Source organism: Ascaphus truei, chromosome 4 (genome assembly GCF_040206685.1).
Source record: "Ascaphus truei isolate aAscTru1 chromosome 4, aAscTru1.hap1, whole genome shotgun sequence".
Lineage (NCBI taxonomy): Eukaryota > Metazoa > Chordata > Amphibia > Anura > Ascaphidae > Ascaphus > Ascaphus truei.
Genome location: NC_134486.1, coordinates 401,307,655 through 401,334,663, shown reverse-complemented (window position 1 = coordinate 401,334,663; position 27,009 = coordinate 401,307,655). Strand labels below are relative to the sequence as shown.

The window sequence follows — 27,009 nt, the reverse complement described above, 5'->3', positions numbered from 1 at the left end:
GCAATGATGCTGCAAGTGCGCTATGAAAGCTTGGCGCCACTGTACATGTCTCTTACCCAAGGTGCTGTGTCTTCACGTGACGTTTAATCCCAACAATGGAGCGCAGGAGTTTCCCACAATTGGGCCACAGACACTTGTACATGACTTTCACAGAGTTCTGCAAAACAATACATAACATAAATATTTTTAAACCTGAAGAAGGCATTAATAGCAAAAGCGGTGGCAACACGAACATTTTGTACGATAAAAAGATACTGGAATGCAATGTAAAAAAGAAACTGCCTTTTGACCGGATTTGTAGCCTTTAATAGAGGAGACATTGAAAGAGGTCGCTGACAAAGTCGTCTCTAAAAGGTGATTTAATTTATTTTTTAAATGGAATGAGAACATGGGTCATGGGTCAGGGGTTCACCCCCCACAGCTGGACTGCTCTATTTTCAGCACCGGGGACCCCCAGTTCCCTTGATACTTACGGGGCTAAAATCTAAACCTCCTGGGCAAACATAATGGCTGTCACATCTCAGACCAATTGGAAGCAGCAACATCATCCGTTGTGGCTTCCTAATTGACAGTCATTTAAACCCTCTTTAATAACCAGGAAGTAATACTAGTAACTTTACCGGTGGAGCCACAGAGCTGAAAATAGCTTTGCTATGCTCTGAAGGAGCCCCAGTTTCTATCCAGTGGGGGAAAAAAAGGGGGGTTCGTCACAGTGGAGTCAGTTTTAGAGAACACCCCTAGAATCTTTAAATGACCAGCCTGAGGACCCCTAACTCATGCTAGAAATGACCTGCAACAAGATGGTCAGCGACCTGTGGTTACTTTGATCAAAAGTTACAAGAGTAAACAAAGAATGCCCATCCAATATGATCAATTATTTTGGTCATTTCTACATGGTTTTTTCTACTCATAAGTATCGATCATCTACTGTAGTTCAATCTTTTGGTCAGAACATATCAAGCCTGTAACTGCGACAAGCAGGGTCGCCACCACTCCGGTTTTCACCCGGAGCCTACGGGTTTTGGCCACGTATCTCCGGGATTACCTAGTAAATCTCCGTGTAGGTGGCAACCTTGGGTGGGCGGGCGTTGATGGCGGCGGCATCTTCCCCCTGCAAATACAGGCAATATGGCGGCAAATGGCGCCACGTTGACATGCCAACGGGAGCGGCACATGACGGAACAGCGTCACGTGACGCCCGTTGCCATGACAGCGAGACGCTACGTGACGTCCCAACGTCTTGCGGTGCCACGTTGTCATGGCAACGCGGCGTCAGATGCCGCAGCAGCCATATCGAAGTGAGTTGCAGGGGGAAGATGCCGGGTTGGCCTTCAGTCGGAGGTAGCAACCCTGGCGACAAGGTAGACCATTTCCGCCACTGCATAGGGCACAGTATAAAATTGGTACTGTAGGACACGGGTCTAAATTTGGTGTAGTTACAGGCTTGATATGTTTGTACACAATATAGCTCAAACGCATTTACTTTATTTAGTTCAAATAGTCATTTGTCACATTGAATGTGCATTGAGTGGGGCTTGTTTACTGCTGTGCAGTGGAGGTTACTTTCCAAGTAGCACTCCGTTTGGCACAATTAAATACTGTATGTAATGCTGTGGGTCTGGGGTTTTGTGCTGGCCAAGGATGTGTAGAAGAATATTCTGCATCACTTAAAAAGGTCCATTGAGCTGCAACAGAAGCTACACTCACAGCTTGATACAGAACAAATTGACTGGCTTATTTTAAGCATATATATAAACACTAGACTAAATCCTCACCTGCCTGGACTTATCTCCCAATGTTTCATTCATCTACAGTTTATTAGGAAGTTCACCTAAGCCCTGTGTTGTAAACTCACACGTCTTGTTTGTTTTTGGTCTTTTTCAACAAGGTTAAAAGGCGGCGGCAATGACAGAAATCCTGGGAGTCAGGCAAACGCAACTCCGTCCCCATCACTCCTAGGAAAACGTCCTTTAATAGAGGCCGCAGCCAACTGATTTCTGGCTTAATTAGTTGTAAACTGCAACTTTCTTTAGTGACATTAGTTATTGCTCAAGTCACTGACAGTGTTACACATAAAACAGCAACCCCACACTCCAAATAGATGGGGGGGGGGGGGCGGGGGTGAGAGGAAATAGAACCAAAGGTCGTCCAGAGCTGCCATTTTAAAAAACAACTTGACATCTATCTGCGTTAATACATGGTCAATTTCTGAACACGGTAAACCTGAAAATGTCATGTCACATGTTGCAAGGACACGGTCACCCCCCACCTCCAGTGTCACATCCTTCTACTGACTGGTACCCTGGCAGGTGGAGAGCTTGGTATGTTAATAGGGTAATGCCAAACAGGCTAAAGAAAACAAATGAAAAACCATGAAGGGCCCCAATTAATTACTAAAGTGAGTGGTAGCATTTATTTTCAGAAGCGATTCACAAGAGGGAGACTGTCCCTCTACCGGTGGCAATGTTCTTGAGCTTCTACGTACCTTTCTCTTCCGTGGTGCGGGTTCGTCCAGCAGGAAGGGATCAGGGTCGGTCTCGAACCCCTCGTCGACATGGGAAGCGCTGTAGACCTCACTCGTATACTTGGGGCTGGTTTCGGTGTGGGGAGGGGAGGGAGTGGAGACGCAGCTGCCCGCGCTCCAGTGCCCGCTGGTCGTGCTGCTGCCACTATCGGACACGTCGCCACTTTCCTTCCACAAGTCACAAGTCACTTGGGGAGCTGGGAATAGGAAGCGACGATGTATATAAAAAAACAACACATACTTTGTGCAGCGGCGTTCCTCAAAAATGTCCAAGTCCAAGACATGCAAACCTAATGAGGCCGCCAGGTTCTCACGCAAAGAAAGTCATTCAATGAAACTGAATACCGGTTCTTTTTAAAGAGAATAATTACATTTTTCTGTGTGGAATCGGAACCTGCATCCTTGGTCTTTCAACCACTCAATGTTACTAAAGTGACCTACAGCACAAATGCTTTGTATCCTCCATAGACAATTAGGGGCGAGATATAGATATAGATATTTTATTCCACTAGCCTTTTCTACATTTAGACCCGGATTCACCCAGCTGCGTTAAGCCACTAAAAATGTAGCGTTACCCGACATGAACGCCACAGTAATAGTCACTTTGTATTCACCAAGGACAATTACCCACGGGTTAAGCTATGTTTTCTCCTGCAAAGAGCATGTGAGATTCTGGTTATCACGTAGTCATCTAGCGGTCAATGTTTTTGGGTCAACCCAATTCCAGTGTGTGTGTCTGCTTCTAACTAACCTTGAGACAGGTACTTTGAAGCATATTTACTTAGCAGTCTGCTGCAATAAAACAGCTTCCAGTGCTGGCAGACACTTTACAACCCACTGACTTCAATAGACTGGAAGGTGTCTTATTGGCCCATATTTACCAAGCATTTTTCAGCCATATCTATTAACTGAGGCCTCTCTGAGTACATAAGATAACGCGAAACAATTAAGATAGGCAGTACAGGAGAAGCAATTTGCAGGCAAAAAAGAAATATTCACAACACACACACACACACTGTTCCAATCTTACCTTGGATGCTGTCACTGGACGGTGGGCTCTGTATAATGGGGCTGCAGGACAAGCTGGTCAGTACCATCGCCGCCATCATCTCATCCATCTCCACTGCATCTGATCTCCTGTAGCATCAGACACAAGGAAGAAGATCTTTGTCGTTCTTGGAAGCTTACGTAGTGGCCTATTCTTACATATTAACCTGGGCTTCTGAACAAAGATCCCATGCTGGGCTAATACTCTACCCTAAAATAGCAACAACGACAAAAGCCCTATAAAGATGATTACCTTAATATATTACTTGGGCTATCCAACTAATGAAATTTAATTCCCCCCCCCCCTTTTTTTTTTGATTGTAAAATAAAGTACATAGGAGAGAATTTTGAGATTTGTGGCTGGGCGAGGTTACATAGTTACATAGTAGATGAGGTTGAAAAAAGACATAGGTCCATCAAGTTCAACCTATGCTAAATTTAGACAACAGATACTTTATCCTATATCTATACTTACTTAATGATCCAGAGGAAGGCAAACAAAAAACCCCATTAAGGGGAAAAATTAATTCCTTCCTGACTCCAAGAATTGGCAATCGGTTTAATCCCTGGATCAACATCCTTCCCATGTATACTTATTTGGTATATCCCTGTATACCTTTCCCATCTAAAAAGATGCCCAACCTTTTTTTGAACAAATCTATTGTATCTGCCATCACAGTCTCCATGGGTAATGAATTCCACATTTTAACTGCCCTTACTGTAAAGAACCCTTTCCTTTGTTGCTGGTGAAATTTCCTTTCCTCCAACCTTAAGGGATGGCCCCGAGTCCTTAGTACTGCCCGTGGGATGAATAGTTCTTTTGAAAGCTCCATGCATTGTCCCTGAATATATTTGCATATAGTTATCATATCCCCTCTTAGACGCCTCTTTTCTAATGTAAATAAATCTAATTTAGCTAACCTCTCCTCATAAGTTATAATATCCATCCCCTTTATTAATTTGGTGGCTCTTCTCTGCACTCTCTCTAGTTCCATAATGTCTTTTCTTAGGATTGGTGCCCAAAATTGTACTCCATATTCAAGGTGTGGTCTTACTAATGCTTTGTAAAGGGGCATAATAATGTTTATTTTCCTCCCATCCATTGCCTGTTTGATGCAAGATAAGATCTTGTTTGCCTTTGCAGCTGCTGCATGACTTTGGGCACTATAGCTAAGCTTGCAGTCTACAAGCACTCCTAAATCCTTCTCCATCAAGGATTCCCCCAATATATCTCCATTTAATTTGTAAGTCACCTTTTTATTCTTGCATCCCAAAGGTATTTTTGTGTTTATGAAAAGGCAAATTTAAATACATGTTAAATGGAAGTTTTTGTTTGATTTCAACCCTGTAATGCAGTCCTACAAGGTTAATAAGCAGTACCAGCACAAACCATCATTAATAGTAGAAACCTTCCTTTACTGCATCACATGCTGCCGAGTAACAGACTTGCTGTATGTAAGCACAAAGACAGTGCGCCACGTTCAGAGTTCCCTGGGGAATTGTATGTGTAGTGCAGATTGTGATACCTTTCAAAGGATCAACACAATAGTTCTCCATCCCACAGACAACACTGCTACAGATTCATAGAAATTAAGTCATAAGCAATATGGAGGTGGCATGCCCATGACATAAGAAGCACGGTCATTCCAGCAGCAGGTTTAAGATGTCAGACACGAGAAGCAGTTGTGACTACAGAAAAGGTGAACCCCCCACATTTGGGAATGAGTGATGGCCAACCAAAATCCGATTGGTGGGAAATATCTCGTTTTACTAGTCCCGCCCAGCCTCACAGCTCTTCCTTCGAGTCATGCACCAACCTTTTAGGGACATCAATGTTGAGGGAGACCGATCTCGGTCCTGTGCCGGAAGCTGCCGAAGGGCTTGTGGGAAGTGCTTGTTCCACCGAAAAGGCCACGGATTTCTGGGCCTCAGCAAGACGCACGTCTTCCATCTTTCTACACAAGTGGAGCCCCAGCTCCAAGACGAACACCTTCACCTCGTCGTCCACGTGGTTGTGCTGCTCCACCAAGCCAACACACTCCTTGCCATTATGGGTGATATACACCTGCCGGGAAATAGGGAGAGACTTGATTCCACCATGGAAGCGCAGAAGGCCCTCCCTTACTGCTTGGTATTTCTCAAGAGCCACCAACAGGTAACTGTTTTTCCAGAATTCTCCAATTAGCATCCAATTAACACTAACGAAATGAGGAGGCTTCGTGAAACTCCTTAGGGGTAAGTTAACAAAATCTCCAGGGTGCCAAACTGGGGCAGAAGAACTGCACCAAATGTATCAATAAAATGGACTCCCATTGAAAAATCAATGGAATTTTTTTCTTTTTGGGGGCAGAACGGGTGACAAATACTGCCCCAGATTTAACAGTTTTGCAGCTGAGAGACTTTGAAACCACCACGATGGTGGTTATTTACAGGTGCGCCGACGAGTATTCTAAAACTTGCCTTGGAAAATCTGGGGCTATAACCAACAGGACCCAGGTACATGCTGGGTACATGCAGCAAACATTTCAGTGACATTTCTGCAGAGACTAATGGCCCATCGGATTAACACAGCAGGGGTCCCTGGCAGTCCCATTCAGTTTGAATGGGACTGCCAGGGACCCCCGCTGTTAATCCTATGGGCCATTAGTCTGTCTGCAGAAATGTCACTGAAATGTTGCAGCATGTACCCAAGGCTAAGGCCCCGCTCCCTCCGTCAGCGCTCCCGCACTGCAGACAGGCGGGGCGCTGACAGACACAGACCGCGATATGCAGTCTGTAGGGAGCGGGAGGTGGGCGGGGGTGGGAGGTTTGAGCGGGAGGGGGGCGTGGCTTGAGCGGAGGGACCCGCTACTCTCCCCCCCCTCCCTCCCTCCACGGGCTTGGGCTGGCACACATGCACACACGCAGGCACTCTCTCACACACACACACACAGACACACACAGACAGAGGCAGGCACTCACGTACTCAGGCACACACATACACACACACACACACACACAGGCACTCACGCTGCTTTCCCCCCACACTCTCCTCCCCGCTCCCCGAAGCCTCTCCTCTTCCCGAAGCCTCCCCTCCTCATTGGCTCACAGCCACACCACGTGACGCGTCAACGCTAGGGATCACCATTCTCTTGTATCCCGTAGCGGCTGACGCGTCACAGCGTGTAGTGAGCTGTGCAGCCAGGGGGGACCGGGACCGGCTCGGGTGGATTCCCCTGCTGGTGGGGAACTCGCGTGTGGCCGCCCGCACCGCCTGGCGCACCGGGTCCCAGGCCTTAGAATACTCGTCGGCACTACAGTATCAGAGATGGCCGCCTGTTGACAAGCATGGTGTCGGGATAAGTCCAATGTATTCTTGTACGTTTGAATCCTGTATAATGTTAGTGCATAGATTCACTTTCCTTTGCTTGGACCGGATGATACAGCGCTTCACTACCCGTGGGAGTTTGTACGCATCTTGTAGTTTAAAGCTAAAATATCATTAGGACAACATACTGCGCTATAGGTTGCCCTGAAAATTTGGCCTGGTGGTTGCTTTTGAAGACTGAACTTTGGGAATCCTGATTTAAAGAGACTTAACAGGCATATGAAGCACGGAAAATTAAGATACGCTAAAGATTATATTAGTGTATATATATCAGTTATACCCAAGTTCTCCTTCAGTTCAATAAATCTACTCCTCCTATCCACTTCCTGACAAGCTGGGCACAATGTACTTAATATATTGATTTTAATAGAGAGAGTTCTTTTAAAAAAATGCATCCCAAGGTATCCTTTTAAAACCACAACACCTGGCCAGAGACCTCAATACATATTCCCCACTGTGCTATGCAAGTGTGCCGCTTGCTCTATTCTCCCCCAAGAGCAGGAATTTATAGCACACTCAATATACACTTTCCCTGGAGAAGTCTTTCTGCAGCTGTACACCAGTTCACCACTGTGCCCATTTGCCCCATTATGCTCTGCACGCTGTCTCATTTTGTGCCCCTCCGGTCTTCTGCCCTCTTCCCCCAGAAACCGCTCACTTGCTGCCTTTGGAACTTGCTAAAAATTGTCTCCCCCCCCCCCCCCTAAATTCCAATCCCATCTTCTTTAATAAAGATGATTAATTCACTCAATATAATATAAATATATATTATATCAATCCAATTATATTCACTCCTACTAGACCCTAGCAATAAGCCTCCCAATAAATCACTCTGATTGCAAACTCTTTATAGCAGTGGCTCCCCTCAACATTTACCTGTGATAAATACTTTATGTTTGGTGCCGTTATCGCACTTTGTGTTTTATCCCTTCGTATTATGTATTTATTCTATACAGTAAAAGCAAAGACCAGGAGCCGGCAACTCCAATCCTCAAGTGCCACCAACAGGCCAGGTGTTTCAGGATATCCCTGCTTCAGCACAGTTGGTGCAGTCTCCGACTGATTGAGCCACCTGGACTGAAGCAGGGATATCCTTAAAACCCGACGTGCTGGTGGCCCTTGATGACTGGAGATGCGCACCCCCTGGAGTACACACATATATACAAAAGGGGAACCGATTTCATAATTAAACGGCAAAAGGACCAAAATGTATGAGCCATTAGGTAGAAGGGATAGACATACTGCAGGACATGCGATGTTCAATTATAACATTATTAGATTATCCTTCACCTCTGAAGACAACGGGAGAGGGAGAGCACGCATCGCGTCTGCACATAATACACATTAAATAGTCTACTTCCAAGGGAAGAAAATGTTTCCAAACACAGCAATGGATTTGTTTTTATAGGCCAGACTTCTGTACGAGACTTCTGTTCTCCGCAAGAGAATCTCACGGGCCCCCGGGAGTGCGGCCAAACCTTGCTCTGGTTACTGCAGAGGATCTCTGCTCCAGTCCTCAAGACCACCCCCTACACCCTCCCCCCACCCCCCACCAACAGGTCAGGTTTCCAGGATATCCCAGCTTCAGCACAAGTGGTCCAAAGACAGCCACTGATTGAGCCACCTGTGCTGAAGCAGGGGCATTCCGAAAACCTGACCTGTTGGGGGTTGGGGAGGAGGGGAGAGGCAGGCTCCTTGAGGACTGGATTTGAGACCCCCCGAGTTACTGGATCAAAAAAAAAAAAGGGTTACGTGCAAGAACCAGGAAGCAGAACTAATGGCTCAGAGTCAAATGGTGTAACTTTCCAACAAGTTCATGTTAAGACATTTTCTTTTCCATAGTACTCCCAGGGGCCAGTACGTAAATGCCGGCAGCTATGCTCTTTGCTGCTCGACCAGTCCCTGGCACCGTACACAGATTCCTTTCACATTGCCAGATTTTCCAATTGAGCAAAATCAACTTCGCAGCAAAGGAAGGGTAGAAAAAGGGGGTAACCCCTTCTCTGCCAGAGAGGCCTCCAATGCAGCAGAGCGCAGGGTCCCCTGGCAGGGAACAGTACCCCTTCCGGTATTCACTTGCCAAACCTTGCCTATAAAACTATTCCAACATGTTATTGGTGCAAGGAAAGAGAACATACTGGTTTCCCTTAGGAATACGTGCCCCACAGCATTACAAATTCCCATCCGAGACAAAATGTTATTAGTACTGTAGCTATCTTTGCACAGGCTGGCACATTAGCAGATGTAACCACTGAGAAGGGCTTTTTAATTAGAAAGTTACAGAGACTTAAGTCCACCTTTCCATCCAGCGAAACCTCAGGAACGGAGGTGTCTCACTTGTACTGGGCAGGCTACTTAACCCATCACATTCCATTCTCCTGATATGTGGGGACTTTGTAGCAAGCCTGATTCTAGAATTGGTGCCAACAGAGGATTTTTGCCATTCTAGGATCAGCTGGGGAGTGGTTATATGGAGCAAAGAGGATAAAGGGAGGTATTAAACAGCACCACATTAGAATGGATTGGGTTCAGTGCCAGGTTTAGGCACATCATGTATCCCTCTGTACTTGGGGAGGGGGAGAAGCTTTCTGCGGGAACACACGTTTTGTTCATTTCACAAAGATACAGGGAAAAAAACCTACATTTTTGCCAACTCCAGTCCTCAAGGGCCACCAACAGGTCAGGTTTTCAGGATATCGCAGCTTCAGCACAGGTGGTGCAGTCTTCAACTGAGCCATCTGTGCTGAAGCAGGGTTTCCCTGAAAACCTGACCTGTTGGTGACTCTTGAGGACTGAAGTTACCCATCCCAGATCTAGATGAACTGGGGTTGCAAACGTGCAATCAGAAGCAGCAGCTCCTCTTATTCTAGAAACGGGTGTAAGCATTTATGGCTGGAAATAGATTAGTTTGTTCCTTATCTGCCTGCAGCCATGCATTAATGTGCAATAAATGTCGAGCCTCTCGGACAGCTAGGAGGTTTATGAAGTTGGCCAATACTTACAGTACAAGAAAAGTGTAAAGGTTCAGGGTTTTGTTTTTTGCATGTTGAAGAGTGGATTCAAAGCATTGCAAAAGCTAAGTAAGTTACAGCAAAAGAAAGTTACACCAGAGGTTTTTAACTCTTTACTTCTATTATAAGAAGAGGAGTCTCCCCATGGGCCCCGTTTATATTTAACATTGTCCCACTGGTCACTGCTTTTTAAAACCTGGGGGGAGAAGAAGGTCACCACCTCACCCGCACATTCTGCCAGGCGATTTGGTGTCCCACAACATCTGGTCAATTGCCAGTATCTGAGCCAAGCCCAAAACCCGTACCTTCTGGCCTGGATAAAGCTTGAAGCGACTTATCGACACGGTCCCCGAGGCACAGCTACTTTCCTCTGCATACTCCTTGTAGCATGCGTTCTCGTAAGGACCAAGATGTGTCGCGCCAGTGAGCTCGGCTTGCATGGACATCTGCCCTTCCACCAGCATCCCATCCGCAGACAAGCTCGGGGTGCAGACCCTGGCCCCAAGAAGGGACCTCTTCCCAAGACGTTTAGACAACATGCTGGCCATGTCAGCTGCAAGAGACGAAAAGGTGCACGGAGTATGTTAGATGCTAGAAAAGATGCACTCAAATGTTGGCACATTTACATCGCTCGTCACGGAGTAGCAAGATCAGGGAGAAACGCTCCAATAAAATGCTTCTCACTGACCGAGCAAAGAAATAAGGAGCCCGCAGCATCCCTATAACCACTGAAAGCTAGCAACGTGTGCAAGGAAAAAATAAATTACCAGCTTGATGAGGGCAGCTTTTTACAAGTAACATTTTTTTTAAAACAAGGTTCTTAAAGCAGCAGTCCAAGCTGCGTGTGTCCCCCCCTCTTTTAATATGTGCATCAATACAATCCAAACAATGATAAGTAATCAGCTAAGTTGCAGATCGATCGGCGAAGATTCGGCTCGGGGGTTCACTAAATGGCTGTCAGTGCAGCAGAAGAGGACCAAAGATGCAAAGTTCATGTGACCAGGCCGTCACTAGACAATTGGTGCACTGCTAAAGAAAGGGCAGGTCTCAAAAAGGGGTGTGCCAAAGCCTGTTTCAGAAGAGGAAGGGGATGTGACTTTGTAAATGATTGCTATAGAAACTAAAAATGCTTGTTACATTATAATACATAAAAAAATTAATTCAGTTGTTTAAAAAAAAAAAAAAGCTACAACTATTTTCTCATAGTACAGAACTGATTTATTAAAGAAAACACACATGTAGCATATTGCTTTGTCTGCAGCGTTATTAAAGAAAAGCCCTGAGAACCACTGGGGCCCTAAACTGAACCAGTCACAGCTACCTGTTTAAAACTAGGCGACCGGTGGCTGGTGTGTAGATATCATTCCCGTGTTATACAGTACATATTGAAACGTAACCCCGATTATAAACTGTAATTTAGGCTGGGAGTTTGCACCCTTATTTCTGCTGCTGTATATCTGCCCCTTGTCCAGCCCGCCCAAATCCTTCTACTTGGTTATTGGTCATCCAAGCGTGTAAATAAATATGCTTACTTAGGCAATCTCTTTTGTTCCCAATGAAATTCCTCCCACATTCAGGATTACCCACAACACACGACACCGAGAATGTCCAGAAATATTTATTCTGGTTTCATACGAATAATAATCAAAAAATAATAATAATAAACTTCACCTAGATTTAACCTATTAAACACATACATCAGTGGGACTGTCCCTTTAACAAGGTGCTAACGAGACAGATCATTGTAAATCTGTAACATGCTTTTACATTTACTTAGAAGTCTCCAGGTCCCATCTTGCTTCCCATATGATCGGTTGGTACGGCTGGCTCTGCAAGCCTCCCAACATACCACTTAGATCGTAAGCTCTCCGGGGCAGGGATTTCGCTTCCCATTGTGTGATTTTGTATTATACTTCCCTGTATTGTACCAAGCACACTGTGGGGGCTATATAAAGATACACAGATAAAAAATGAAAAAAAAAACCAAGTAGCATTACCTGCGGTATCGCGCTGTGCATTACCTGCGGCGTCGCGCTGTGCATTACCTGCGGCGTCGCGCTGTGCATTACCTGCGGCGTCGCGCTGTGCATTACCTGCGGCGTCGCGCTGTGCATTACCTGCGGCGTCGCGCTGTGCATTACCTGCGGTGTCGCGCTGTGCATTACCTGCGGTATCGCGCTGTGCATTACCTGCGGTGTCGCGCTGTGCATTACCTGTGGTATCGCGCTGTGCATTACCTGCGGCGTCGCGCTGTGCATTACCTGCGGCGTCGCGCTGTGCATTACCTGCGGTGTCGCGCTGTGCATTACCTGCGGCGTCGCGCTGTGCATTACCTGCGGTGTCGCGCTGTGCATTACCTGCGGTATCGCGCTGTGCATTACCTGCGGTATCGCGCTGTGCATTACCTGCGGTGTCGCGCTGTGCATTACCTGCGGTGTCGCGCTGTGCATTACCTGCGGTATCGCGCTGTGCATTACCTGCGGTATCGCGCTGTGCATTACCTGCGGTATCGCGCTGTGCATTACCTGCGGTGTCGCGCTGTGCATTACCTGCGGTATCGCGCTGTGCATTACCTGCGGTATCGCGCTGTGCATTACCTGCAGTGTCGCGCTGTGCATTACCTGCGGTATCGCGCTGTGCATTACCTGCGGTATCGCGCTGTGCATTACCTGCGGTATCGCGCTGTGCATTACCTGCGGTGTCGCGCTGTGCATTACCTGCGGTATCGCGCTGTGCATTACCTGCGGCGTCGCTCTGTGCATTACCTGCGGTGTCGCACTGTTCATACAGCACGGACTAGGGGCTTTGGAACGTCTCATTAAATAAAGCAACATTGATACAAGGGGCAGTTCCACCCACGTGGAACATGGGAGCAGTTTCTCAGCTGTGAAGATCTGGCAGCGACTGCACCGGAGCAGCCTTCCAGCAGAAACAAGATAGGGCGACGCCAACATGTTGTTTCGGGTAAAACACTGGATGAGCATTAGGGGCAGGATAAAGGAGGACGTTTGACACTTGTAAGTGTTGATGCAACAAGATAGATGCAACAAGATAGCTTGAACGAGGGAGGCCGGTAGAGAATAAAACCTTCTTTGCAACAACAACAAAAAACAAAAAAAATCATACCAAAAATACCAAAACTATGATTAGGGTTACAGGCTCTGCACTTCTGTAACACCGGCTGTGTTGAAAAGCTGTGTAATGAGGCAGGCATACGCTTATAGGGCAGCGGTGCGCAAACTGGGGGGCGCAAGACTTTTGTAGGGGGTGCTCGGCGTTTACAGAGGTCCCGCGCTGAGAGCGCGAGGCCTCGGTAAACTTTACTTGCCCGGCTCCAGTCACGCGTCTCTATGACAACGCGGTGCGAAATGACACCCGTTGCCGTGGAGACGTGACGTCAAATGGATCCCGCAGCGTCATTTGACGCAACATTAGAGGCGAGGGGGGGGGGGGCGCGACAGAGGAGCAGAGCAGGTAGGGGGTGCGCGGCACAGGGAGTATGCGCGCCGCTGTTATAGGGGTCCATATTAAAATGTATAGAAAGCAAAAGGTGACACACTGTGTGCTCATGTCATTACCCAGAATCCTTGGCTACAGAAGCATTGTATGCTAAGAGATAATGGGGAAAGACAGGGTTGCAGGCCTGTCTGAGACATGTGAATGAGCTCACAAGTGACATAAGTAGATGGAGAGCATTGAAACTATAAAATCAGAGTGGATTCACAAACCTCAACACAATCCGTGCTGTAGGCTACTTCTCTTTCAAAAATAAATATACACACACGCCACTTCTTATATAGCGCTAACAGTGTACGCCGCGCTGTACATAGTTTTGCAGGCACAATAAGCTTCTGCCCCGTAGAGCTTACAATTGAATTTTGGAGCCTGGGGCACAGGGAGATAAAGTGACTTGCCCAAAGTCACAAAAAATTCCAAAGAAGCAAAAAAAAGCAGCCATTTTTTTCCGTCCCATTTTAAAATATTTGACAGAATTCGAAGCAGAAGGTCCTCCGGAGATGAACTGCACTATTTTTTTATTTTGAGACTCCTCTGTTTGGCAAGGTTTTGTTGCTTGCGTTTCTGCTCTCTTCAGGGGAATAACAAATGGCCACCACATCTCACAGGTCCTAAAGGGGACCGCAATGTCTCCTGGGGGGGGGATAGGGGTGCGACTTCCTATTGGAGGATGGCAGGGTGAATTTTGAATGTCTTTGGCGCAGGGGTGGCCAACTCCAGGCCTCCTGCCTTCAACGCAACCAAGTAACTGGTTCTGGACATTATGGAGTGTAATGCATACAAGAACCAATCATTGAAACATGCTTTCATTTGTCACGACACCGTCCTCCCCCTGTAACTCCGAGCGGAATTCTAAGGTCAAATATGGAAACAGGTTTCTGCTTCATTTTCGTCCACACTTCTCTTTAAACTTCTGTGGCATAATGTATGTATGCATTTATCTTTATTTATATAGCGCCATTAATGTACATAGCACTTCACCGTGATTATTTGTACTCTTACTATCCTCCAGTACCTGGGAAGTCTTTCCTCCTGCATCTCACTATGGTCTCACTATGGCCTTTTCTGCTTACTGTTTCCTCACTCCTTTGTGAATGTCTCTGTTCTCTCCAACTTCTCCACTGCGCCATTATTTATACACCTCTCTCCCAACAACTTCTTTACCCCTCAATATAAAAAAAAACACCCACACAAATCCTCTATCGACACACTTTATCTACTCCTTCCTGGTGCTGGGGATCTCCCTGAAGCCAGACATACACACTTGCTCTCATTCATGCCTCCCTGCCATCTCCTCCCATGCAAATTGTGTCAACCTTTTCATTTAATACTGACTAACCTTAAAACTCGCCCCACAAATCAAGCATCCCAATAGCATGCACTCATGGCTATTGTCTCACACCCAGTCACTCATTGTGGCCAAGCACAGCCATCTACAGCACTTATTCCCTCACCTGTTGTCTCTGTAATTCCCCTCAAACCTTAGATTGTAAACTCTTCGGGGCAGGGATTTCCTTTCCTATTGTCTGATTTTGCTGCACTTATTGTATTATTATAATTTCCTGTACTGTATTCATTGTGAAGTGCTGAGTACACTTTTGGCACTATATAAATAGACATACAACTCAGACGTAATACACGTGACAATCATATAAATAACAAATAATAGGAATACGTGCTTCAGACATAAAGTAACATTTAGAAAGAGGAGATCATGCCCTGAAGAGCTTACAATCTACTTGGTAGGTAGAAAGACTGTACAGAGACACTAGGAGGACATTCTGGTAAGTGCGTCTGCAGGGGGCCAAGCTTTATGTATCATGTGTATAGTACAGTATGAGCCACAGTGCTACTCATATGCTTCTTTAAGCAAGTGTGTCTTAAGGTGGATAGAGAGGGTGCTATTCGGGTATTGAGGGGAAGGGCATTCCAGAGGTGTGGGGCAGTCAGTGAGAAAGGTTTAAGGCGGGAGAGGGCTTTAGATACAAAAGGGAGTAGAGAGAAGACATCCTTGAGCAGAACGCAAGAGTCGGGATGGTGCATAACGAGAAATTAGAGCTGAGATGTAAGGAGGGGCAGAAGGGTGTAAAGCTTTAAAAGTGAGGAGGAGAATTGAGTGTGAGATGCGGGATTTAATAGGAAGCCAGGAGAGGGATTTCAGCAGGGGAGACGCTGAGACAGATTTCGGAAAGAGTAGAGTGATTCTATCAGCAGCGCTTAGGATAGATTGTAGGGGAGACAGGTGAGAGGTAGGAAGGCCGGACAGCAGGAGGTTACAGTATTCGAGGCGGGACAGAATGAGTGCCTGTGTCAGAGTTTTAGTAGTCGAGTAACAGAGGAATAGGCGTATCTTTGTAATATTGCGGAGGAAAAAGCAACAGGTTTTAGATACATTTTGAATGTGAGAGGAGAATGTGAGAGAAGAGTTGAGTGTGACCCCTAGGCAGCGTGCTTGCGCTACTGGGTGAATGATGGTACTTCCAACAGTAATGTGGAAGGAAGTAGTAGGGCCAGGTTTGGGAGGAAATATGAGGAGCTCCGTTTTTGCCGTTAATTATAAGTTGGCAGAGGGCCATCTAATAGATTTGTAGGGCTGTGATCATTCCTGGGCAAAGTAGCGATCCTGACGAAGCCGTCACTTAGAACGGCGAAACGCGTACAGCGTGACCCTCAGCCTACGATTGAGAGGGAGCTGCTGGGAATCCCGTGACGTCACCTTCAACCGGCCGAAACACCGGAAGTGACGTATCGGACCCTGGCAGAGACGCAGAACGGAGGCTTGCAGCGGTGTGTTGTGACCCTGAGATCGCTACTCAGCTACCATCATCATCTCACCTTCTATGCTGTCATTCCATTTCGATCTTGTAAGCCTCCAATTTTATTGTTTTGGATAAATCGTGTGTTACCATTTTACCTTGGCTTCGTGTCTCTCTCTTTTGAGATTGTACTACCTCCTACCTGCTCCAGCCTGTGACCATCCACCTTAGTTGGATAACTGCATATTTATTTTTTGCATATTGTGTGTGTTCACTTGGGAGCTTTCCACTATTTGTGTTTTGTTTAGACTTTATTGCACTATGTAGTCTTTATTCTTTTTTAAGGTATCATCGCTCCCCTGGTTCTTCTTTGCCCATGTTCGTTTGGACCTTGAAACAGTCCTTCCAAGGGTTTGAGTGTGTTTTTTACCTTCATTTACTGCACGTGATTTAATCTATTTGTCACTTTGCACAATTTATTTGTCACTATTTTATACACTGAATAGTATGTATTTGCACTTTTAGAGGGAGAAGGAGTGGCTCAGACACTGACTGACACTGAGTTTGAAGCAGGGGAGCCTGGTTCAATTCCCGGTGTCGGCTCGTTGTGACCTTGGGCAAGTCACTTTATCTCCCTGTGCCTCAGGCACCTCTGCCTGCAAAATGTCTCTGTAAAGCGCTGCGTACAATTAGCAGCGCTATACAAGAACATGCTATTATTATTATTATAATAGAGTATTAGAGCGCCATCTAGTGTCGTTTTATCACTGTGATCATTCCTGGCATAGCCCACCACCTCTGATCTGTAGCGCCTCCTAGCTGGGGTATTCCAGTGTTGCAATGGGGTACTTCTCCAGGGGAAAAGGCGGCGAGCCATGAAGGACAAAATAACCTCTGGCTGCTTCTTCACCCTATATTTCGGATACCCTTTTGTCTATCCCAAGCAGTTTTAAATGTATTTTATATATTACTCCCAACAACGGTGCTGGAAGGCTGTCCCATGTATCTACTACCTTTTCAGCTGTACTCATTTTGACGTCCCTTCAAGCTTATGAACTATTTTCATGCTTCATGACACTCTATACAGATCACAAAGAGTGACGCTCGCTAAATATCACGTTATATCCAGGCCCGCTGGCCTTCGTTTAGTTTGTTACAGTAGTGATCAGACAACTCTGCAGCCCCCCAAAAAACTGTGTGTGACTGAGTGACATTAAGTTACACCAGGTGCGGCCAACTGTAGTACTCCAGGGCCACCAACAGGTCTGGTTTTAAGGATTATCCCGAGCTTCAGCACAAGTGGCTCAGTCAACAACAGCCACCAATTGAGCCACCTGCGCTGAAGCAGGGATATCCTTAAAACCTGTTGGTGCCCTTAAGTACTGGAGTTGGCCGCCCTTGGGCTTCACACAAGTTGTTAAGAAGTGGAAAACAAACAACAACAAAAAACCCGGAAAAAAAATAAATATATAATTCTTTTTAATTGTTTACAGCTGCGGCTAAGCTTATTCTAAGCTTACCCGCAATTGTTCAGGGCTGTTTTCTACAGCAGCCGAACTTGGGCGCGCGCCAGCCGCATCTCCGTTCAGCGCTAATGGTGCTGAACAATGGAAGCGCCGCAGGCGTCGAAAAAAAAAAAAGTCTGCACGCGGTTTAAAAATTCCCGCGGTGGCAGCCGCTTTAGAGTTAAGGCGGCCGCCACTGTATCTCTGCACTGAAGTTAAAAATAAAATGTGGAAACCCCCCTAAAAAGTGCAAAAAAAAGACAACTACGCTAACAATTTTTTTTTTTGAACTCCAAACCATACAAATATTTTTACATTTAGTAAAAGGATCGTTGACGTGAAGAAAACGAGGCAAAAGCAGGAGGCGGCGAGTATTTCAAGAAAACAAAAAATAAATATATAAAAGCAAGCGTGGACGTGCAGAAAGACTCGCGGGGCCACTCACCCCCTCCCCCCCGACGGTTTTTCTGCCGGGCAGCACGACAAGCAAACTTAGCACGGCAGCGGTGAGGTTAAGGAAACCCCGCTCAGTGCAAGTTAGTGTCGAAATACAGATCCTGTTTCAACACTGAACTCTAAGCCCTGGTTTATGATTACCAAGATTACCTATTAGCACATAGAGCTGATAAAACGTGGGGACTGTCATTATCTATCGGCTGAGGCCGGCAACGCGGTATGCAGCAGCGGCGGCCAACGTTCCGCTCTTCAGAGCCACCAACAGGTCAGGTTTTCCAGATATCCATGCTCCGACTTGAGCCACCTGTGCTGAAGCAGGGGCATCTTGGAAACCTGACCTGTTGGTGGCCCTTGAGGGCTGGTGCTGGCGTTGATATACAGCTTGGGCTGGAGAACAGACACACCCCCCTCTTTCAGTGCAGACAGGAACGGGGATTTGCTAAGATAGAGCAGCGAGCAGGACAGGGCATGTGACAGCCCAGTGAAATATGTTCAGAGCGCAGGAAAGGGAAGGACTTTTGCGGGCTAAATATTAACCTCTTCCGTGCTGAAGGAGAAACAGCTTACTCTCCTTTGAAAAATAAAAAAAACGCCAGCTCCTCACAGCAACACCTCCCCCCTTCTGCTATTTTCGGAACTGGGGCTTTGACTAAATTAGATTTTTTTTGGTGGGTTTTATATCAGATGCATGTACATTTTTGGTTATTACGTGTCAACATCGTACACAAAATAAAAATAAACATAGAATATAGAAACGGATCACACAATTAGTGCGAAAAACATGAAAAATGACACACTAGGAAACACAATCCCTGCCCCGGAGAGCTTGCAATCGGAGTGGTATATTGGGATGCTTGTAGTGACAGTGGGGAAGTGCCGTGTCTGACCACAGGGTTTGGGAAGTGCCTCTGTGGGTGTCAGGAGACTCGGTCATGAGTTCAGGCCAAGGCTATTATGAAGGAGCTGTCCCCCCTGGTTTTTTATTTTTATTTTACAGTTATAGGATTGAAGCAGGGGGTCTCGAAACTGAACCGCGTTAATTTCAGCTCCGGGGACCCCCTGCTCCCCGAGATGCTAACCTCCGCAGGGGGTGCCGGTAGCAGCTCCAGCTGGGCGATGCGGGGCTACGGAAATGGCAGCTTGAGGGCCAATAGAAAGCCGCGAAGTCATCTTTTGCAGCTTCCTATTGGCCCGCGTGGAGCCGCTACAAGCACCCGCGATGGAGGTAAGCATCTCAGGAAGTGCACAACGCAGAAAAATTAGGGGCGCTAATGTGAAATAAGTAACAGTAATAAAAAGTGATTATTAAATTATAAATCTGTGTAACGGTTAACTCAAACAAAAGATTTTCGGGTTCTTGAAGAAGAGAATTGCTGTTCTGCAGTCGGAGTACTTGGGGGATCTCGATCTCGTTTTTTTTTTTTTTTTTTTAACCTATTTGCCAAAGTATCGCAGGAAGCAGGTGGGCTCCTCAGAGCTGAACCGGGACGTAGGGGAGGGGGGGGGGGCAGACATTTTTTCAGGAGAGCATACAGTATGCTCCTTTAAAATGCTTCATTAAGGCTTGTTATATAGTAGGCGGTGGCGTGCGTGCGCACACCCGGCGTTGCACGTGGCGCACGCCTTTCATTTATATAGTTGTAAGCGGTGGCGTGGTTGTGTAGTGCTTAGTAATAATAAAAAATAAACATTTGCAGTGTGTTATTTTGAAAACTTTAAATTACTCAAAAAGTTGTAATTTGTTGTAATGCGCAATTCAGCGCGTTTTTCTCAATCTGTATTGCAGCCTCACTGTGATTGGCTAAAGAGCGTCATGTGGCGCGGCAGCAGCGCGAAAACATAAATTCACATATTTGCGTCATCTGCCGCGCCACCGCTCACTGCTGCGCGCGCGGCTGAAGTATAGCACGCCAGGCCTGGACACAGCCAATTCTAATTGACGCACGCACACTATATTACACGCCTAAGGTGTGTGCGCACATAAGACAAAGTTGCCACTTACTGTGTGAATAAAACAGCCCTGCAGTGTGCTTCAGACCTTCCAGCAGCTAACCAGGCGACATTGCGGCTGATGCACGCTGTCACATATTATTACATACAACTATCCAGCATAGAAGTGTGTGACCAGGAACTCCTTCAGCACCCAATGAGCTTGCAACACTGCAAGATTAAACTAGTGTAAACCAACCATACATCGAAGTGGGAGCACTTACCCATATAACCCCTTCTGCACTATTATGAACTTTTGTTGCATAGATTCAAACACATATTTGTGAGCTCCGGCCGTACTGCAGGAACAGCGCAGAATGCAGTGCGATTGTTTTTGTAAATGTGCTTATATGTGAATATTGCACCAATTAGAGCTCATTTACCAAGCAGTTTCGCAAACGGAAAAAATGTGACGTGAGAAAGTCTCCCGTGTGCAGGGTCCCATCTCATTCCCGAGATACTGCGCCCATGAAAAATCGCCAACATGGGATAAGCTGCAGGACAGCTTCCAGCTCACGAGCCAATCGGTAAAAGAGAATAAGAGAGGTTACTGTCGCTGGCTGGCAGGAAGTTACCTCTTGGCCATACATGTGTTCCCCCTTTTATCAAATTCTAAATCTCCTACAAGGTCCAATACAAGACACTGTATTTACATCTTTTTTTTTTTTTAACATACATATAAACACACACACACAGACGAATTTTCAGTGGACAAATTCCAAAACATGGTACAATTTGCACAGGGGTTGATGGGAATAGGCTATTGAGAGAATCGTGTTAACTAAAATGTCAGAAGATAGACATAAATAATAATATTAACACTAATAATATTTCCCACGACTTTTCGATATTAGTAGAGGACTCGTTTCTAGTCAACGTTTTGGGAAGAAAGTCACACAGAAAATGTGATTACAGCAGAAATAGAAAAGCAGCATTTAATGGCATAAGCAGCCTCCCTATTACTTTCATCAGGGGGCAGCTATCTTACAAGTGGCCAAAAGACTGCAGTTAGAAGCAGGTATCGCTGGAGTGTTACAACAGTAACTAAAAGAAATTGTGACAGTGGGCACAATAAGTATGGAAGAAAGCCATGTTGCTCTACAGAATGGAAAAGGTTAATGCAATGCAAAGTATGTCAGCCCCCGTAACAGTGCAGTTAAAGGGGCAAGCCATGCAATATCCTGTGTGTGTTTTTTAAATAAATCAGTTCTGTAGTATTAAAGACTTACTACATTTTTTTATTCAACTGAATGCCATTTTTAATGACTTTTAATATACTGAGCATCCTTTGATTCCTATAGCAGGTTTTAGCCCACCTCCCCAGCAGTGCAATATCTTTGCAACATTTTCCTGTTCGTGATCATTTGCTGTCAATATTCCCAGCAGTTTGAGCTGCAAACTGTAGCAATAGATAATGTTTCCTCAGCAATATAAGGATACATTGTAGCTGCTGAGTGACGCTGACTGAAGGATTGATAGAAACTGAAAGGCAGCCATTTAGCGAATCCTGGGATGCAGGACCTTTGCTGATCGATCACAGGAGAACCAATGAATATTGGTAAGCTTAGGCAATTCGTTTTCAATAAAGATAATCAAAGTCTGCATATAAAATATATAAATATATATTTTATTTAATTATATATATTCTATTTAATAAGTGCCACATGGACTTCCTCTTTCAAGGAATTAAACAAAGTTACAATGTTAGGAAATGCAAACAATCACAAAAAAAAACACCTGGCAACAAAATAACTTTTGGAATTAAAGTATGTACAAAACTGCAGTCCAATCTAAAATAACAACACTGACAGCACTACGACCCTAAACTCCCAACATGTGGATCCCGTGCAGAAAAGGAGGGGGTTCCAGTAATTCCCCTCCCGTTCCTCAAGGCTCCGTTAAACACAGGATGTGACCCATTCATTACAACACCACAAGCAAAGGGGGTGTGTACTGTAGGGAGATTAACGTCAGGCAGAAACGTAACACACTGGCAGGACACAACTGTGTGTACAATAACGTCACTAATCCAGTGATACTGTTGGGATAGATGACAGCACAGTTGTTTAGCAGATCTCAAAATACAGGTGTGACATTCCCAAACCTGTGGCACACACAAGTGTGACGCCGGGGTGGCCAATTCCAGTCCTCAGGGGCCACCAACAGGTCAGGTGCTAAGGATATCTGCTTCAGCACAGGTGGCTCTATCAGTGGGTCAGTTTACAACTGAGCCACCTATGCTGAGACAGGGATATCCTTAACTCTGACCTGTTGGTGGCCCTTGAGGACTGGAGTTCGCCACTCCTGGGGTAACGGCATTAATCTTGTACAGGACCTGTCCTGTTTACATAGCACACTCAGTTCATCCGCACCCCAACATCATTATCTGAATGTACTCTCAGTTGCAGCGTTTCATTTGGGAATGGTAAGAAGCAGTGGGTTCTATGACGCAATAAAGGGGGTGGAGCGTGCGATGTTCTGCAGCCAGAGGGGGGCGGTGAGGTATCGCCATGTGTGTTGGGGGATAGGGTCTTTAACCCTATATTTGCAGCATGTTACAGATACTAGAAATACTCAAGAGTAACGGGAGGACCACATCGGTTTTAACAACCAGTAGTCAAATCTAAGGCTGTCTAACATTTTAATCTGGTCTGTAACTGTTACATACGCCCATAATATATATTATCTTTAACTGTGCATGCAATGTCTTGTATATAATGTATACCCTGTTCATTTATGTAACTGTATTTGTAACCATGTATTATTTGTCTTAACTCTGTGCCCAGGACATACTTGAAAACGAGAGGTAACTCTCAATGTATTACTTCCTGGTAAAACATTTTATAAACAAATAAATAAGTAAAATGGGATAACAGGCCAGAAATGTTCTGTAGAAACCCCCAGTTTTTTTTTTTTAGATAAAAAAAAGAAAACAAAAATACAAAATCTATATCTCATACGCGAGAATAATTATTTTTTTTTAAAGAGAATAATGACGATGCAACTAACTATATTTATTAACACTAGAAATCCAACTGGAAATAGTTATCTCCTGAACTGGTCGGGGTCTCTGCAGTGGGATCACATACACAGGAGCTCCCTGCAGGAAGGGAGACTCCGCAGGAAGGGAGACCCTGTGCTGTAATTTGGAAACAAGCAGAGCTGTACAGGATCTCACATAACAGAGCCCAGGCAGGCACAGGGGCTGGACACCCCTCCCAGCTCTCAGGGGGTGTGTCCCTGCCGGTTCTGGCTCAGCCCGCCCTGACATTCAAGCACCAGAGAAGGGGGGTGTGTGCAGACAGGGGAGGGGACATTTTTTTCCCCCTTTTTTGCAATCATATAGAAAAAAAAACAAAAAAAACATAAGCTCTATAAGAAAAAGACGGTGAATACTTTTTGCAGCTACGCAGTAATCGTGCAGTGCGAGGCTGCGAAGTAAAAAAGTCGGCGGTGCAGAAATGCACGCTGCAAAGCAAGTCAGGCTTTGGCACCCACGCCCCCTTCTGCAACTCAGCAGATAAACAAGGCGCTGCTGCTGTTCCTCCCCCCCCCCACCCGTTAGCGCCATGCCCGGTGCTAACGCACTTTAAACCTGCACCCTGGCACGTTTTGCATGCTATAAAAAGAGGGAAAACTCCACGCCAGGCTGTGGTAAACAAGTGGGTTGCACCCTTTCTGCACAGCCGGGGGGGGGGGGGGGCTGCTGCCAGCAGGGCGCCTTTCTGCAACACATTGCTGGCACCCTGTGCAACCCGCAGAACATGATGCACGGCTGCAAAGGTGCAGACCCCCGGGGCTGGCGTGCACCCCCCCAAAAAAAATAAAGCATGCATGAGTAATGTTGTAAAGCTCTGCGTACATTGTTGGCACTTTATAAATAAAATGATGCATACATGTGTCAGCTGCGCAGACAGATACCTATAGAACATGTGTATATATACTGCACATATATAGTACCCCCATCTCACACTATTGCACCCTTATAGGAATAGCATTATCCCCGCTCTTTCTTACCTTTTGCAGTCCCCTCCGCTCGATGTAAACACTCCCTGGGCTTGTTTGGGGAATTAATCTGCTCTCTCCCCCTCCTGCTTCTGCTCCTTGCTGTTGCTGCTGCTCTTCCCTCCTCCTCTCTCTCTCTCTCTCTCTCTCTCCTCTCCCCCCTCTCTCCCAGCCTCCCGTACAAAAACCCGAGCTGGATTCCTGCAGCTCACTGGGTGCCACCAGCCTCCCCACTCATTCATGTGGCAGCAAAACGCAGAGCGCTACACCAAGCTGCCCGCTCCCCTCCCCTCCGTGCCCCGGTTTAGCGCGCCGGGGGTTATTGCAGGGTGCACATGGCAGTGCGGGCGCCTCCGGGTTTTACTCCTTACATGTCAGTGCATTTGGATCAGAGATGGGTGTTTTCTCTCTCTCTCCTCCTCCTGCTGCCGGCCTGGGTGAAAGCCTCTTCTCTTTAGTTGTAAACAAGCTGCCCACATGCTCAGCCCTCTCCAGCCCATTGGTGGCAGGGCTGCCAGTTATCCACACGCCCACCAAGCCTGTAATGGAGCCTGGTCCCCAATTTATATATATATATTGATGTAGAGGTATCTGTACCGTGTTAGCCGAGCTTAATAATAAAAAAACGCTAGCCACAGAACGGCATCGTCTATTCGGTTTTTATTTTATATATATATATATATATTTTTCCCCCTATGCGCTGTGTATGTTATGCATCATTTTATTCATGTCACGCCGACAGTATACGCCGTGCTTTACAACATTACAATACAAGGTAAAAATGACCAAAAAAAATGGGGATAAGCACGACAGGTAGATAACCACGTAAGGGGAGACCCCCCCCCCCCCGCCCCGAAAAGCTTACAATCTAATTATTATGTTCCCTTATTTTATTTTATATTTATTGTTATTTTTGTGCATATTGCCGCCCCCCTCCCCCAGGGGGGCCATTTCACATAATCACGCGGACACTGTCAGACTATTAATCTGTCCCCCCCCAAAAAAAAAAATATATATATATATATATATATATATACACACATATATATGTGTGCGTGTGTTGCTAGGAGTGGGTGTGTCTCTTGGCATGGGAAGATGTTTGTTTTAAGCTAGTCCCTTTAAACGCACTTTCTCGGCCATGTTTTGAGAATGTTTTTGCCTCCGCAGAGAAAGGATCCCTGTGTTGTGTTTGTTTTTATTAATGTGCTTTTTTATTTTTTTTATTTCCTGAAGCCTGCGCAGAAGTGGTGGATGAGAAGAACGTGCAGAGGGGGGGGCAGGCTGGAGGGGAAAACCTCGTGCATTTGTTATGGAAACACACACACACACAAAAAGACTTTCATACGGTAAAATAATAATATATTTTTTTTTTTAATGCTGCAAGTGTTATGTATATAATTAGCCAGGGGAATTCAACATGCATGGTAAACCAATTAATAACAGCTGATCACTTGTAACATATGTGTTTACATGCTCTCAATATGCTTATATTTGAAGTATTGAAGGGGAAAATATATATATAAAAATAAAATCGGGCATTGCAACCCTGTTTGAATAATTATTTTGGCCCATATATTGTATTGTATGTCTTTATTTATACAGCACCATTAATGTACATAGCGCTGCACAGCAGTAATACACGTGACAATCATAAAAATAACAAATAATATAAATAATAAATGAAGGGGAGAAGTGCTTCAGACATAAAAGATATATATATATAGATATAGATAGATATAGATATATATATAGATATATATATATATACTGTATATCTATATATATATATATATATATATATATATACTGTATATCTATCCTGGTTGAGATCACTGGGGCATGCTCACAGCATGCTTACCCATTATTGGGTAATGGGTTGGACAGTGGAAACGAAGCCCTGCCCCTGTACAAGAAGAGCTGCAGTGAGGCAGACAGCTCCACGTGTTGATCTTGTGGCTGCAGGAGGGGGGTGAGGGGTAAGTGGGTGTACGTGCTTGTACCCATGTGAGGCAGAAGCCGGGGGAGGGGCTAGGGAAGCCGGTGTGGAGCAGGTCTTTGCATGCAGCCACAGGGTGCCTGATGAGTTGGGATAGGAGTACTTTGCAAGGCTGGGCATGAATGCACGCAGGGGAATAACGCCATCATGTTGCTTGAATGGACTATGGGAAACTTGCATTTACAGTATGGGGGATACAGCATTGCTTTATGGGCATGGCAAATCCTGCATTGCAAGGCAGGCAGGGAAGTGCTTATAAGGGGGTATTGCAATGTGGGGGAATCCAGCAGGTGCTTATAAGGGGGTATTGCAATGTGGGGGAATCCAGCAGGGAGCACAATTGTAGATAGATAACAAGGAATAGGGTATGGAAGTGCTGCTAGGGTCGGGGGCATTGAAATGTGGGATGGGAAGTTAAATGGACGTGTACAGGCAGGGAGCATTGCAATGTGGGATGGGATGTTAGGCCGCGCTCATAGTGACAGCGACGCTCACGTCAGGCTACGGTCGCTGGAAAAATCAAATTGAAGTGACTTCCAGCGATCGCGTGGCTCCGAATATAAGCGCACGCGACGGCTTGAAAACGTTTGTTTTGCTGCGACGTCGCTGTCGCCGGCACTATAAGCGCAGCCTATAATGGGCGTGTACAGAGATCATTGCAATATGGGGAGCTATGCAGGGAACTTACAGACATGGAGCAGCTACATGGGAAATGTGCTGTATGTGTAGCCTGGCATGAGGCTGCGCTTATAGCGCCGGCGATGCGACGTCGCATCAAAACAAATGCATTGCCGCCATCATGTGCGCTTATAGACGACGCGACGGCTTGGTCGCCAT

The 27,009-nt window shown here is 45.9% G+C and overlaps 1 protein-coding gene across 2 annotated transcripts in view; it reads right to left on the bottom strand.

The window, feature by feature from the left end:
- Positions 1-24,628, bottom strand: part of ZNF395 (zinc finger protein 395) — a 40,502-nt gene extending 15,874 nt beyond the window's left edge. Inside the window, exons 1-6 of one of the 2 annotated variants that reach the window (XM_075598654.1) lie at positions 24,548-24,628; positions 10,255-10,502; positions 5,389-5,636; positions 3,555-3,661; positions 2,486-2,721; positions 57-157 (exon numbers count right to left, since the gene is read on the bottom strand). In XM_075598654.1, coding sequence (XP_075454769.1) covers positions 57-157; positions 2,486-2,721; positions 3,555-3,661; positions 5,389-5,636; positions 10,255-10,497 — 935 coding nt within the window. In that variant the 5' untranslated portion in view covers positions 10,498-10,502; positions 24,548-24,628. The other variant, XM_075598653.1, reaches the window with a different exon arrangement.
- Positions 24,629-27,009: the final 2,381 nt, after the last annotated feature.